This window comes from Oncorhynchus gorbuscha, linkage group LG18 (genome assembly GCF_021184085.1).
Source record: "Oncorhynchus gorbuscha isolate QuinsamMale2020 ecotype Even-year linkage group LG18, OgorEven_v1.0, whole genome shotgun sequence".
NCBI lineage: Eukaryota > Metazoa > Chordata > Actinopteri > Salmoniformes > Salmonidae > Oncorhynchus > Oncorhynchus gorbuscha.
In genome coordinates this window covers 82,178,277-82,192,317 of record NC_060190.1, presented here as the reverse complement: position 1 = coordinate 82,192,317, position 14,041 = coordinate 82,178,277, and the positions used below count along the sequence as shown (strand labels likewise).

Below are 14,041 nucleotides of genomic sequence, written 5' to 3'. Positions count from 1 at the left end.
AGTCAACATTTCTGTCTTATTATGATGCAGTTGAAGTCGGAAGTTTACATACTATTAGGCTGGAGTCATTCAAACTTGTTTTTCAACCACTCCACACATTTATTTAAAAAACGAACTATAGTTTTGGCAAGTCGGTTAGGACATCTACTTTGTGCATGACACAAGTCATTTTTCCAACAATTGTTTACAGACAGATTATTTCACTTATACTTCACTGTATCACAATCCCAGTGGGTCAGAAATTTACATGCTGTCATGGCTTTAGAAGCTCCTGATAGGCTAAATGACATAATTTGAGTCAATTGGAGGTGTACTTGGGGATGTATTTCAAGGCCTACCTTCAAACTCAAGTGCCTCTTTGCTTGACATCATGGGAAAATCAAAAGAAATCAGCCAAGACCTCAGATAAACATTGTAGAAGTCTGGTTCATCCTTGGGAGCAATTTCCAAACGCCTGAAGGTAACACGTTCACCTGTACAATCAATAGTACGCAAGTATAAACACCATGGGACCACACAGCTGGCATACCGCTCAGGAAGGAGACACGTTCTGTCTTCGAGAGATGAACGTACTTTGGTGGGAAAAGTGCAAATCAATCCCAGAACAAGAGCAAAGGACCTTGTGAAGATGCTGGAGGAAACAGGTACAAAAGTATCTATATCCACAGTAAAACGAGTCCTATATTGACATAACCTGAAAGGCCGCTCAGCAAGGAAGAAGCCACTGCTTCAAAACCGCCATAAAAAAGACAGACTACGGTTTGCAGCTGCACATGGGGACAAAGAGTACTTTTTGGAGAAATGTCCTCTGGTCTGATGAAACAAAAATAGAACTGTTTGGCCATAATGACCATCGTTATGTTTGAAAGAAAAAGGGGGACGCTTGCAAGCCAAAGAACACCATCCCAACCGTGAAGCACGAGGGTGGAAGCATCATGTTGTGGGGGTGCTTTGCTGCAGGAGGGACTGGTGCATTTCACAAAATAGATGGCATCATGAGGTAGGAAAATTATGTGGTTATATTGAAGCAACATCTTAAGACATCAGTCAGGAAGTTAAAGCTTGGTCGCAAATGGGTCTTCTAATTGGACAATGACCCCAAGCATACTTCCAAAGTTGTGGCAAAATGGCTTAATGACAACAAAGTCAAGGTATTGGAGTGGCCATCACAAAGCCCTGACCTCCATCCTATAGGAAATGTGTGGGCAGACCTGAAAAAGCGTGTGCGAGCAAGGAGGCCTACAAACCTGATTCAGGTACACCAGCTCTGTCAGGAGGAATGGGCCAAAATTCACCCAACTTATTGGGGGAACCTTGTGGAAGGCTACCCGAAACGTTTGACCCAATTTAAAGGCAATGCTACCAAATACTAATTGAGTGTATGTACACTTCTGACCCACTGGGAATGTGATGAAAGAAATCAAAGCTGAAATAAATAATTATCTCTACTATTATTCTGACACTTCACATTCTTAAAATAAAGTGGTGATCCTAACTGACCTAAAGACAGGGACATTTTGCTAGGATTAAATGTCAGGAATTGTGAAAAACTGAGTTTAAATGTATTTGGCCAAGGTGTATGTAAACTTCCTTCTTCAACTGTATATTTGAGATTGTAGTGACCAGGCCTAACTGCCCACTTCGTGCAAATCTGTGTGAATGCATTGTATTTTCCTATGATATGGCAACAAAAAAACCTATGTTAAGCCTGTTTGGTGTCAGGGCTGGGTTTTATTTAAATGTTACCTCCCACCAGCATAGCATTGTTTATTCATCAGAAACAGCTGCAAAGTTATTCCTGTTGGTGACTGAGATGAACCAAACATCCTTGTGTCCACTGGGCCTTCTGAGCAATGGAGCAGATTCAAATAGGGGGAAAAATGTGTTTTTGCACATCCGCTTATTTTTGAGCTAGTCTTTATTAAAATTATATAATAAAGATTTTATAAATGGTATAATTGCGTGATATGTCAGCATTTTGCAAACCCGCTCTCCCCGTCGCCCCAAGATGAATGGTTGTCCAGGTAATGAAAATGCTCCCGCATTCTAGGAATTTATAGTTAGTTACATGTCATTTGCATGATCATGAGCAAAGTCATTGTAACCTATCATATAACTTCCTCTGTGAGAAACATGCACACGGGCTGACTTGGCTTTGCTGTACCGCTGCAGATGTCTGCCAGCATCCTACCTAAGGTTGCACCCTGTCCTTTACGATGTGGAACAACGCATATCAGCTATCTTTCAGTAGTTATCCATATTATGGAGCTTCATCTTATTCTCTTGCGGCTCCTGGCTGGCTGGCGGCTCTGGCGGCTCAGGACAGATGGGAAACTCTGTCGGCTCAGGACAAACGGGAGACTCTGGCAGCTCAGGACAGACGGGAGACTCTGGCGGCTCAGGACAGACGGGAGACTCTGGCGGCTCAGGACAGACGGGAGACTCTGGCGGCTAAGGACAGATGGGAGACTGGTGGCTCAGGACAGATGGGAAACTCTGACGGCTCAGGATAGACGGGAGACTCTGGCGGTGCTGGACAGGCGGGAGCACCTGTAGGGAGAGACAGCCTGGTGCGGGGGGCTGCCACCGGAGGGCTGGTGCGTGGAGGTGGCACCGGACAGACCAGACCGTGCAGGCGCACTGGAGCTCTTGAGCACCGAGCCTGCCCAACCTTACCTGGTTGAATGCTCCCCGTAGCCAGGCCAGTGCGTTGAGGTTGAATAGCCCGCACTGGGCTGTGCTGGCGAACCGGGGACACCATGCGTAAAGCTGGTGCCATGTACGCAGGCCCAAGGAGACACACTGGAGACCAGATGCGTAGAGCCGGCTTCATGGCACCTGGCTCGATGCCCACTCAAGCCCGGCCGATACGAGGAGCTGGAATATACCGCACTGGGCTATGCACACGCACCGGGGACACCGTGCGCTCCACCGCATAACATGGTGCCTGCCCTGTCCCTCTGCCCGGTCCCTCTCGCTCTCCGGTAAGCACGGGGAGTTGGCTCAGGTCTCCTACCTGACTTAGCCACACCCCCCAATAAGTTTTTGGGGCTGACTCTCGGGCTTCCAGCCGCGCTGCCGTGCTGCCTTCTCATTCCCGGCGCCTCTCCGCTTTCGCTGCCTCCAGCTCTGTTACAGGGCGGCGATATTCCCCTGCTTGTGCCCAGGGTCCCTTGCCGTCCAAAATCTCCTCCCAAGTCCAGGAGTCTTGTGTTTTCGGCCGCTGCTGCTGCTGCCCATTACCATGCTACTTGGTCCTCTTGTGGTGGGTGTTTCTGAAACGTATTTCCTCCTCTTCGTCTGAGGAGGAGTAAGGATCGGACCAAAGCGCAGCGTGGTAAGTGTTCATGAGGATTTTTAATTCAAACTCAGAACACTAAACAGAAAATAACAACGTGAATTTACGAAACCGAAACAGTACCGTGTGGCCCAAACACTCACATGGAAACAAACACCCACAAACTAAAAGTGAAACCCAGGCTACCTAAGTATGATTCTCAATCAGAGACAACTAACGACACCTGCCTCTGATTGAGAACCATAGTAGGCCGAACACAAAAACCAACATAGAAAAACAAACATAGACCTCCCACCCCAACTCACGCCCTGACCGTACTAAAACAAAGATAACAGAAACTATGTTATAACAGAACTATGGTCAGAACGTGACAGTTAGCGGTGCAGCTTTCTAATTTCAACTTTTGAGGATTTGACATTTTGTGGTCGTTATCTTCAGTTTTTTCCCTTGGTTGCAAAAAGCTAAATTAGAATGACGAGATGAATTAAATGTATAAGGCGTTGAAAATAAAATGCTTGGTATACGCGCAATGCTCCATTGACATTTCACAGAGGTGTGTGCTTGTTCGTTTTTATAAATAAATAAAAAAGAACAGGAATTTTGAAGTAATATGAAAAGCATATACTACAAATGAACATACTACATGTCATGTCTCAAAATATCCATCTTAACTCTCTATTGTTTCATGTCCTGCGGATTTGAGAAGAAAGATGGCGTGTTCAATTCTCTCACAGCATCCAGCCTAGATGACGAGATGCGAATTTTTTTTTTGACCACTTTATTTATCTGGCCTCCATTGATTTTTTCACCCTGATTCTGGCCATCCTACGAGGGTAATAACTTTTGAACAGATTATGATAGACGGGTTGGTTGTTTGGCACCAAAACCTACATGTGCGTAACTATGGGTCAAAATAGAAGGGTTGGTACCAGTCAAAGGTTTGGACACACCTACTCATTCCAGGGTTTTTCTTTAGTTTCACTATTTTCTACGTTGTTGAATAATAGTGAAGACATCAAAACTATGAAATAACACATATGAAATCATGTAGTAACCAAAAAAGTGACACACATGTGATATTCTTCAAAGTAGCCACCATTTGCCTTGATGACAGCTTTGCACACTCTTGGCATTCTCTCAACCAGCTTCATGAGGTAGTCACCTGGAATGCATTTCAATGAAAAGGTGTGTCTTGTTAAAAGTACATTTGTGGAATTTCTTTCCTTCTTAATGCGTTTGAGCCAATCAGTTGTGTTGTGACAATGTATGGGTCGTATACAGATGATTTGGTAAAAGACCAAGTCCATATTATGACAAGAACAGCTCAAATAAGCAAAGAGAAACGACAGCCCATCATTACTTTAAGACTTGAAGGTCAGTCAAAATGGAAATTTCAAGGACTTGAAAGTTTATTCAAGTGACGTCACAAAAACCATCAAACGCTATGATGAAACTGGTTTTCATGAGGAACACCACAGGAAAGGAAGACCCAGAGTTACCTCTGCTGCAGGGGATGAAGAATTACCAACCTCAGAAATTGCAGCCCAAATAAACGCTTCACAGAGTTCAAGTAAAATACCCATCTCAACATCAACTGTTAAGAGGAGACTGCGTGAATCAGGTCTTCATGGTCGATGAGCTGAGGCTGGTAACTTCAGACTGTTTTCTCTGCTACCGCACGGCAAGCAGTACTGGAGCGCCAAGTCTAGGACCAAAAGGCTCCTTAACAACTTCTAAACAATTAATAAAATGGCCACCAGACTATTTATACATTGCCCCCCCCCTTTTACTGCTGCTACACGCTGTTTATTATATTTATCTACTTTACAAATAACTTTGACTAACCTATACCCCCGCACATTGACTCGGGACTGGTACCCCCTGTATATAGTCTCATTACTAACCTATACCCCCGCACATTGACTCGGGACTGGTACCCCCTGTATATAGTCTCATTACTAACCTATACCCCCGCACATTGACTCGGGACTGGTACCCCCTGTATATAGTCTCATTACTAACCTATACCCCCGCACATTGACTCGGGACTGGTACCCCCTGTATATAGTCTCATTACTAACCTCTACCCCCGCACATTGACTCGGGACTGGTACCTCCTGTATATAGTCTCATTACTAACCTATACCCCCGCACATTTACTCGGGACTGGTACCCCCTGTATATAGTCTCATTACTAACCTATACCCCCGCACATTGACTCGGGACTGGTACCCCCTGTATATAGTCTCATTACTAACCTATACCCCCGCACATTGACTCGGGACTGGTACCCCTGTATATAGTCTCATTACTAACCTATACCCCCGCACATTGACTCGGGACTGGTACCCCCTGTATATAGTCTCATTACTAACCTATACCCCCGCACATTCACTCGGGACTGGTACCCCCTGTATATAGTCTCATTACTAACCTCTACCCCCGCACATTGACTCGGGACTGGTACCCCCTGTATATAGTCTCATTACTAACCTATACCCCCGCACATTGACTCGGGACTGGTACCCCCTGTATATAGTCTCATTACTAACTGATACCCCCGCACATTGACTCGGGACTGGTACCCCCTGCATATAGTCTCATTACTAACCAGTACCCCCTGAATATAGTCTCATTACTAACCGGTACCCCCTGCATATAGTCTCATTACTAACCTGTACCCCTGCACATTGACTCTGTACCAGTACCCCCTGCATATAGTCTCATTACTAACCTGTACCCCCGCACATTGACTCTGTACCGGTACCCCCTGCATACAGTCTCATTACTAACCTGTACCCCCGCACATTGACTCTGTACCGGTACCCCATGTATATAGTCTCATTACTAACCAGTACCCCCTGAATATAGTCTCATTACTAACCGATACCCCCGCACATTGACTCCGTACCAGTACCCCTGCATATAGTCTCATTACTAACCAGTACCCCTGCATATAGTCTCATTACTAACCAGTACCCCTGAATTGCTTGTGCCAAGAAACACGATTATTGGACATTATTGGACCAACCTGTCCTACTGGTCTATACCCTGTGTCTTTGAGATGCAGAGCACATTGACTTTTTGGGACTGGTACCCCCTGTATATAGTCTCATTACTAACCTATACCCCCTGACATTGACTCGGGACTGGTACCCCATGTATATAGTCTCATTACTAACCTATACCCCCGCACATTCACTGGGACTGGTACCCCTGTATATAGTCTCATTACTAACCTCTACCCCCGCACATTGACTTTGCGGGACTGGTACCCCTGTATATAGTCTCATTACTAACCTATACCCCCGCACATTGACTCGGGACTGGTACCCCCTGTATATAGTCTCATTACTAACTGATACCCCCCATCTGACTCGGGACTGGTACCCCTAATATAGTCTCATTACTAACCAGTACCCCTGAATATAGTCTCATTACTAACAGGTACCCCCTGCATATAGTCTCATTAATAACCTGTACCCCTGCACATTGACTCTGTACCAGTACCCCCTGCATATAGTCTCATTACTAACCTGTACCCCCGCACATTGACTCTGTACCGGTACCCAAAGACCGTGCCAGATCATCTTATGTACCAAATCCTCCTGACTACCTGCATACAGTCTCATTACTAACCTGTACCCCCGCACATTGACTCTGTACCGGACCCCTGTATATAGTCTCATTACTAACCAGTACCCCCTGAATATAGTCTCATTACTAACCGATACCCCCGCACATTGACTCCGTACCAGTACCCCCTGCATATAGTCTCATTACTAACCAGTACCCCCTGCATATAGTCTCATTACTAACCAGTACCCCCTGAATTGCTTGTGCCAAGAAACACGATTATTGGACATTATTGGACCAAATCTGTCCTTTGGTCTGATGAGTCCAAATTTGAGATTTTTGGTTCCAACCGCTGTGTCTTTGTGAGATGCAGAGTAGGTGAATGGAGGATCTCTGAATGTGTGGGTCCCACCATGAAGCATGGAGAAAGAGGTGCGATGGTGTGGGGGTGTTTTGCTGGTGACACTGTCTGTGATTTATTTAGAATTGAAGGCACACTTAACCAGCATGGCTACCACATCATTCTGCAGCGATACGCCATCCCATCTGGTCTCTGCTTAGTGGGACTATAATTTGTTTTTCAACAGGACAGTGACCCAACACAACTCTAGACTGTGTAAGGGCTATTTGACCAATAAGGAGAGTGATGGAGTTTGCATCAAATGGCCTGGCCTCCACAATCACCTGACCGCAACCCAATTGAGTTGGTTTGGGATGAGTTGGACCGCAGAGTGAAGGAAAAGCAGCCAACAACTGCTCAGCATATGTGGAAAGTCCCTCAAAATTGTTGGAAAATCATTCCAGGTGAAGCTGGTTGAGAGAATGCCAAGAGTGAGCAAAGCTGTCATCAAGGCAACGGGTGTCTACTTTGAAGAATCTCAAATATAACATATATTATTGATTTGTTTAACACTTTTTTGATTATTACATGATTCCATATGTGTTATTTTATAGTGTTGAAGTCTTCATTATTATTCTACAATGTAGAATATGAGTAGGTGAATGAATAGGTGTCCAAACTTTTGACTGGCACTGTATATCACTCCCTGCTGTTCCAGCTGTGTTGGTGTATATCTCTCTGCTGTTCCAGCTGTGTTAATGTATATATCTCTGCTGTTCCAGCTGTGTTGGTGTATATCTCTCTGCTGTTCCAGCTGTGTTGGTGTATATCTCTCTGCTGTTCCAGCTGTGTTAATGTATATCTCTCTGCTGTTCCAGCTGTGTTAATGTATCTCTCTGCTGTTCCAGCTGTGTTAATGTATCTCTCTGCTGTTCCAGCTGTGTTAATGTATATCTCTGCTGTTCCAGCTGTGTTAATGTATATCTCTGCTGTTCCAGCTGTGTTAATGTATCTCTCTGCTGTTCCAGCTGTGTTAATGTATATCTCTGCTGTTCCAGCTGTGTTAATGTATATCTCTCTGCTGTTCCAGCTGTGTTGGTGTATATCTCTGCTGTTCCAGCTGTGTTAATGTATATCTCTGCTGTTCCAGCTGTGTTAATATATATATCTCTGCTGTTCCAGCTGTGTTAATGTATATCTCTGCTGTTCCAGCTGTGTTAATGTATATCTCTGCTGTTCCAGCTGTGTTAATGTATATCTCTCTGCTGTTCCAGCTGTGTTGGTGTGGATGAAGATGAGGCTCCAGACATTGACATCTACCACTGTCCCAACTGTGAGAAGACAGACGGAAAATCCACCAGTAAGTCTGTCTGTCTGGCGTACCTGCTGCAGTCTTGTACATGCTGTCCTGTACCTGCAGTCCTGTACATGCAGCCCTGTACCTGCTGTCCTGTACCTGCTGACCTGTACATGCAGTATTGTACCTGCTGTCCTGTACATGCAGTCTTGTACCTGCAGTCCTGTACATGCAGTCCTGTACCCGCTGTCCTGTACATGCTGCCCTGTACATGCAGTCTTGTACCTGCTGTCCTGTACCTGCTGTCCTGTACATGCAGTATTGTACCTGCTGTACTGTACCTGCTGTCCTGTACCTGCTGTCCTGTACATGCAGTCTTGTACCTGCTGTCCTGTACCTGCAGTCCTGTACATGCAGTCGTGTACGTGCAGTCCCACAGGCTGACACTGCACAGGGCTTTATTCATTAGTGTAAAACCATAGCATTCCGCTCCGTTTTCTTCAGTTTGGTGTCTAGTGAATAGGACTGCACTGCTATAAGCATGTATGTTGTCTTAATCTTGTTCTTGTCTTTGTGTGTTTAGTGAAAAACAAGAAAAGGAATAAACACGACACGGGACAGAGTGGAGACATCCGAGCTGTTCAGAACGGCAGTCAGGTGTTCATCAAGGAGCTACGCAGTCGCACCTTCCCCAGGTAAACAACAACTCAAATCAAATCAATTTTATTCCTCACATGCTTTGTAAAAAGGTGTAGAGTAACAGTGGAAGGTCCTTTTCCAACAATGCAGAGTTAAAGATGTATATTTTTTTACAAAAAGTTGGAAAAAATGCACAGTGAATAACAGTAAAAAAAAAAGAACACGACTATATACGGGGAGTACCAGGTAATAACATGGTTATATACAGGGAGTACCAGGTAATAACATGGTTATATACAGGGAGTACCAGGTAATAACATGGTTATATACGGGGAGTACCAGGTAATAACATGGTTATATACAGGGAGTACCAGGTAATAACATGGTTATATACGGGGAGTACCAGGTAATAACATGGTTATATACAGGGAGTACCAGGTAATAACATGGTTATATACAGGGAGTACCAGGTAATAACATGGTTATATACACGGAGTACCAGGTAATAACATGGTTATATACAGGGAGTACCAGGTAATAACATGGTTATATCGGGGAGTACCAGGTAATAACATGGTTATATACGGGGAGTACCAGGTAATAACATGGTTATATACAGGAGTACCAGGTAATAACATGGTTATATACAGGAGTACCAGGTAATAACATGGTTATATACAGGAGTACCAGGTAATAACATGGTTATATACAGGAGTACCAGGTAATAACATGGTTATATACAGGGAGTACCAGGTAATAACATGGTTATATACGGGAGTACCAGGTAATAACATGGTTATATACAGGGAGTACCAGGTAATAACATGGTTATATACGGGAGTACCAGGTAATAACATGGTTATATACGGGAGTACCAGGTAATAACATGGTTATATACGGGAGTACCAGGTAATAACATGGTTACTATGGTTATATACAGGGAGTACCAGGTAATAACATGGTTATATACAGGGAGTACCAGGTAATAACATGGTTATATACAGGGAGTACCAGGTAATAACATGGTTATATACAGGGAGTACCAGGTAATAACATGGTTATATACGGGGAGTACCAGGTAATAACATGGTTATATACAGGGAGTACCAGGTAATAACATGGTTATATACAGGGAGTACCAGGTAATAACATGGTTATATACAGGGAGTACCAGGTAATAACATGGTTATATACAGGGAGTACCAGGTAATAACATGGTTATATACAAGGAGTACCAGGTAATAACATGGTTATATACGGGAGTACCAGGTAATAACATGGTTATATACAGGGAGTACCAGGTAATAACATGGTTATATAACAGGGAGTACCAGGTAATAACATGGTTATATACTGGGTACCAGGTATAACATGGTTATATACAGGGAGTACCAGGTAATAACATGGTTATATACAGGGAGTACCAGGTAATAACATGGTTATATACATGGGGAGTACCAGGTAATAACATGGTTATATACAGGGAGTACCAGGTAATAACATGGTTATATACAGGGAGTACCAGGTAATAACATGGTTATATACAGGAGTACCAGGTAATAACATGGTTATATACAGGGAGTACCAGGTAATAACATGGTTATATACAGGGAGTACCAGGTAATAACATGGTTATATACCTGAGTACCAGGTAATAACATGGTTATATACTGGGAGTACCAGGTAATAACATGGTTATATACGGGGAGTACCAGGTAATAACATGGTTATATACGGGAGTACCAGGTAATAACATGGTTATATACAGGGAGTACCAGGTAATAACATGGTTATATACAGGGAGTACCAGGTAATAACATGGTTATATACAGGAGTACCAGGTAATAACATGGTTATATACAAAGTACCAGGTAATAACATGGTTATATACAGGAGTACCAGGTAATAACATGGTTATATACAGGGAGTACCAGGTAATAACATGGTTATATACGGGAGTACCAGGTAATAACATGGTTATATACGGGAGTACCAGGTAATAACATGGTTATATACAGGGAGTACCAGGTAATAACATGGTTATATACAGGGAGTACCAGGTAATAACATGGTTATATACGGGGAGTACCAGGTAATAACATGGTTATATACAGGGAGTACCAGGTAATAACATGGTTATATACAGGGAGTACCAGGTAATAACATGGTTATATGGGAGTACCAGGTAATACCATGGTTATATACAGGGAGTACCAGGTAATAACATGGTTATATACAGGAGTACCAGGTAATAACATGGCTATATGGCCAGGGAGTACCAGGTAATAACATGGTTATATACAGGGGGTTGGAGTACCAGGTAATAACATGGTTATATACAGGAGTACCAGGTAATAACATGGTTATATACAGGGAGTACCAGGTAATAACATGGTTATATACAGGAGTACCAGGTAATAACATGGTTATATACCTGGGAGTACCAGGTAATAACATGGTTATATACAGGGAGTACCAGGTAATAACATGGTTATATACAGGAGTACCAGGTAATAACATGGTTATATACGGGAGTACCAGGTAATAACATGGTTATATACAGGGAGTACCAGGTAATAACATGGTTATATACAGGGAGTACCAGGTAATAACATGGCTATATACAGGGAGTACCAGGTAATAACATGGTTATATACAGGAGTACCAGGTAATAACATGGTTATATACAGGGAGTACCAGGTAATAACATGGTTATATACAGGGAGTACCAGGTAATAACATGGTTATATACGGGGGAGTACCAGGTAATAACATGGTTATATACAGGGAGTACCAGGTAATAACATGGTTATATACGGGAGTACCAGGTAATACCATGGTTATATACAGGGAGTACCAGGTAATAACATGGTTATATACAGGAGTACCAGGTAATAACATGGTTATATACAGGAGTACCAGGTAATAACATGGTTATATACAGGAGTACCAGGTAATAACATGGTTATATACAGGAGTACCAGGTAATAACATGGTTATATACAGGGAGTACCAGGATCGGGAACATGGTATATACAGGAGTACCAGGTAATAACATGGTTATATACAGGGAGTACCAGGTAATAACATGGTTATATACAGGAGTACCAGGTAATAACATGGTTATATACAGGAGTACCAGGTAATAACATGGTTATATACAGGAGTACCAGGTAATAACATGGTTATATACAGGGAGTACCAGGTAATAACATGGTTATATACAGGGAGTACCAGGTAATAACATGGTTATATACAGGAGTACCAGGTAATAACATGGTTATATACAGGGAGTACCAGGTAATAACATGGTTATATACAGGGAGTACCAGGTAATAACATGGTTATATACAGGAGTACCAGGTAATAACATGGTTATATACAGGGAGTACCAGGTAATAACATGGTTATATACAGGGAGTACCAGGTAATAACATGGTTATAACAGTACCAGGTAATAACATGGTTATATAATGGAGTACCAGGTAATAACATGGTTATATTTGACGGGAGTCCAGGTAATAACATGGTTATATATTGAGTTGGTAATACCATGGTTATATACATGAGTACCAGGTAATAACATGGTTATATACAGGGAGTACCAGGTAATAACATGGTTATATACAGGGAGTACCAGGTAATAACATGGTTATATACAGGGAGTACCAGGTAATAACATGGTTATATACAGGGAGTTCCAGGTAATAACATGGTTATATACAGGAGTACCAGGTAATAACATGGTTATATACAGGAGTACCAGGTAATAACATGGTTATATACAGGGAGTACCAGGTAATAACATGGTTATATACAGGGAGTACCAGGTAATAACATGGTTATATACAGGGAGTACCAGGTAATAACATGGTTATATACAGGGAGTACCAGGTAATAACATGGTTATATACAGGGAGTACCAGGTAATAACATGGTTATATACGGGGAGTTCCAGGTAATACCATGGTTAATATATCTCTGCTGTACCAGGTAATAACATGGTTATATCTCTGGAGTACCAGGTAATAACATGGTTATATACGGGGAGTACCAGGTAATAACATGGTTATATATGGGGAGTACCAGGTAATAACATGGTTATATACAGGGAGTACCAGGTAATAACATGGTTATATACGGGGAGTACCAGGTAATACCATGGTTATATACGGGGAGTACCAGGTAATAACATGGTTATATACAGGGAGTACCAGGTAATAACATGGTTATATACTGGAGTACCAGGTAATAACATGGTTATATACAGGGGAGTACCAGGTAATAACATGGTTATATACAGGAGTACCAGGTAATAACATGGTTATATACAGGGAGTACCAGGTAATAACATGGTTATATACAGGGAGTACCAGGTAATAACATGGTTATATACAGGGAGTACCAGGTAATAACATGGTTATATACAGGGAGTACCAGGTAATAACATGGTTATATACGGGAGTACCAGGTAATAACATGGTTATATACAGGAGTACCAGGTAATAACATGGTTATATACAGGAGTACCAGGTAATAACATGGCTATATACAGGGAGTACCAGGTAATAACATGGTTATATACAGGGAGTACCAGGTAATAACATGGTTATATACGGGGAGTACCAGGTAATAACATGGTTATATACAGGGAGTACCAGGTAATAACATGGTTATATACAGGAGTACCAGGTAATAACATGCTATCCTGTACAGGGAGTACCAGGTAATAACATGGTTATATACAGGGAGTACCAGGTAATAACATGGTTATATACAGGAGTACCAGGTAATAACATGCATTCCAGGGCTTACCAGGTAATAACATGGTTATATACAGGGTGTCCAGGTAATAGGACTGGTTATATAAGGGAGTACCAGGTAATAATCT

At 42.6% G+C, this 14,041-nt stretch overlaps 1 protein-coding gene across 1 annotated transcript in view; it reads left to right on the top strand.

The window, feature by feature from the left end:
• LOC124003564 (lysine-specific demethylase phf2-like) overlaps positions 1–14,041 on the top strand; it is a gene marked incomplete at its 3' end in the record, with an annotated part of 137,545 nt that overhangs the window by 34,933 nt on the left and 88,571 nt on the right. Inside the window, 2 exon segments of the mRNA XM_046311921.1 lie at positions 8,489–8,574; positions 9,095–9,206. Of these exon segments, the coding sequence (XP_046167877.1) occupies positions 8,489–8,574; positions 9,095–9,206 (198 nt within the window).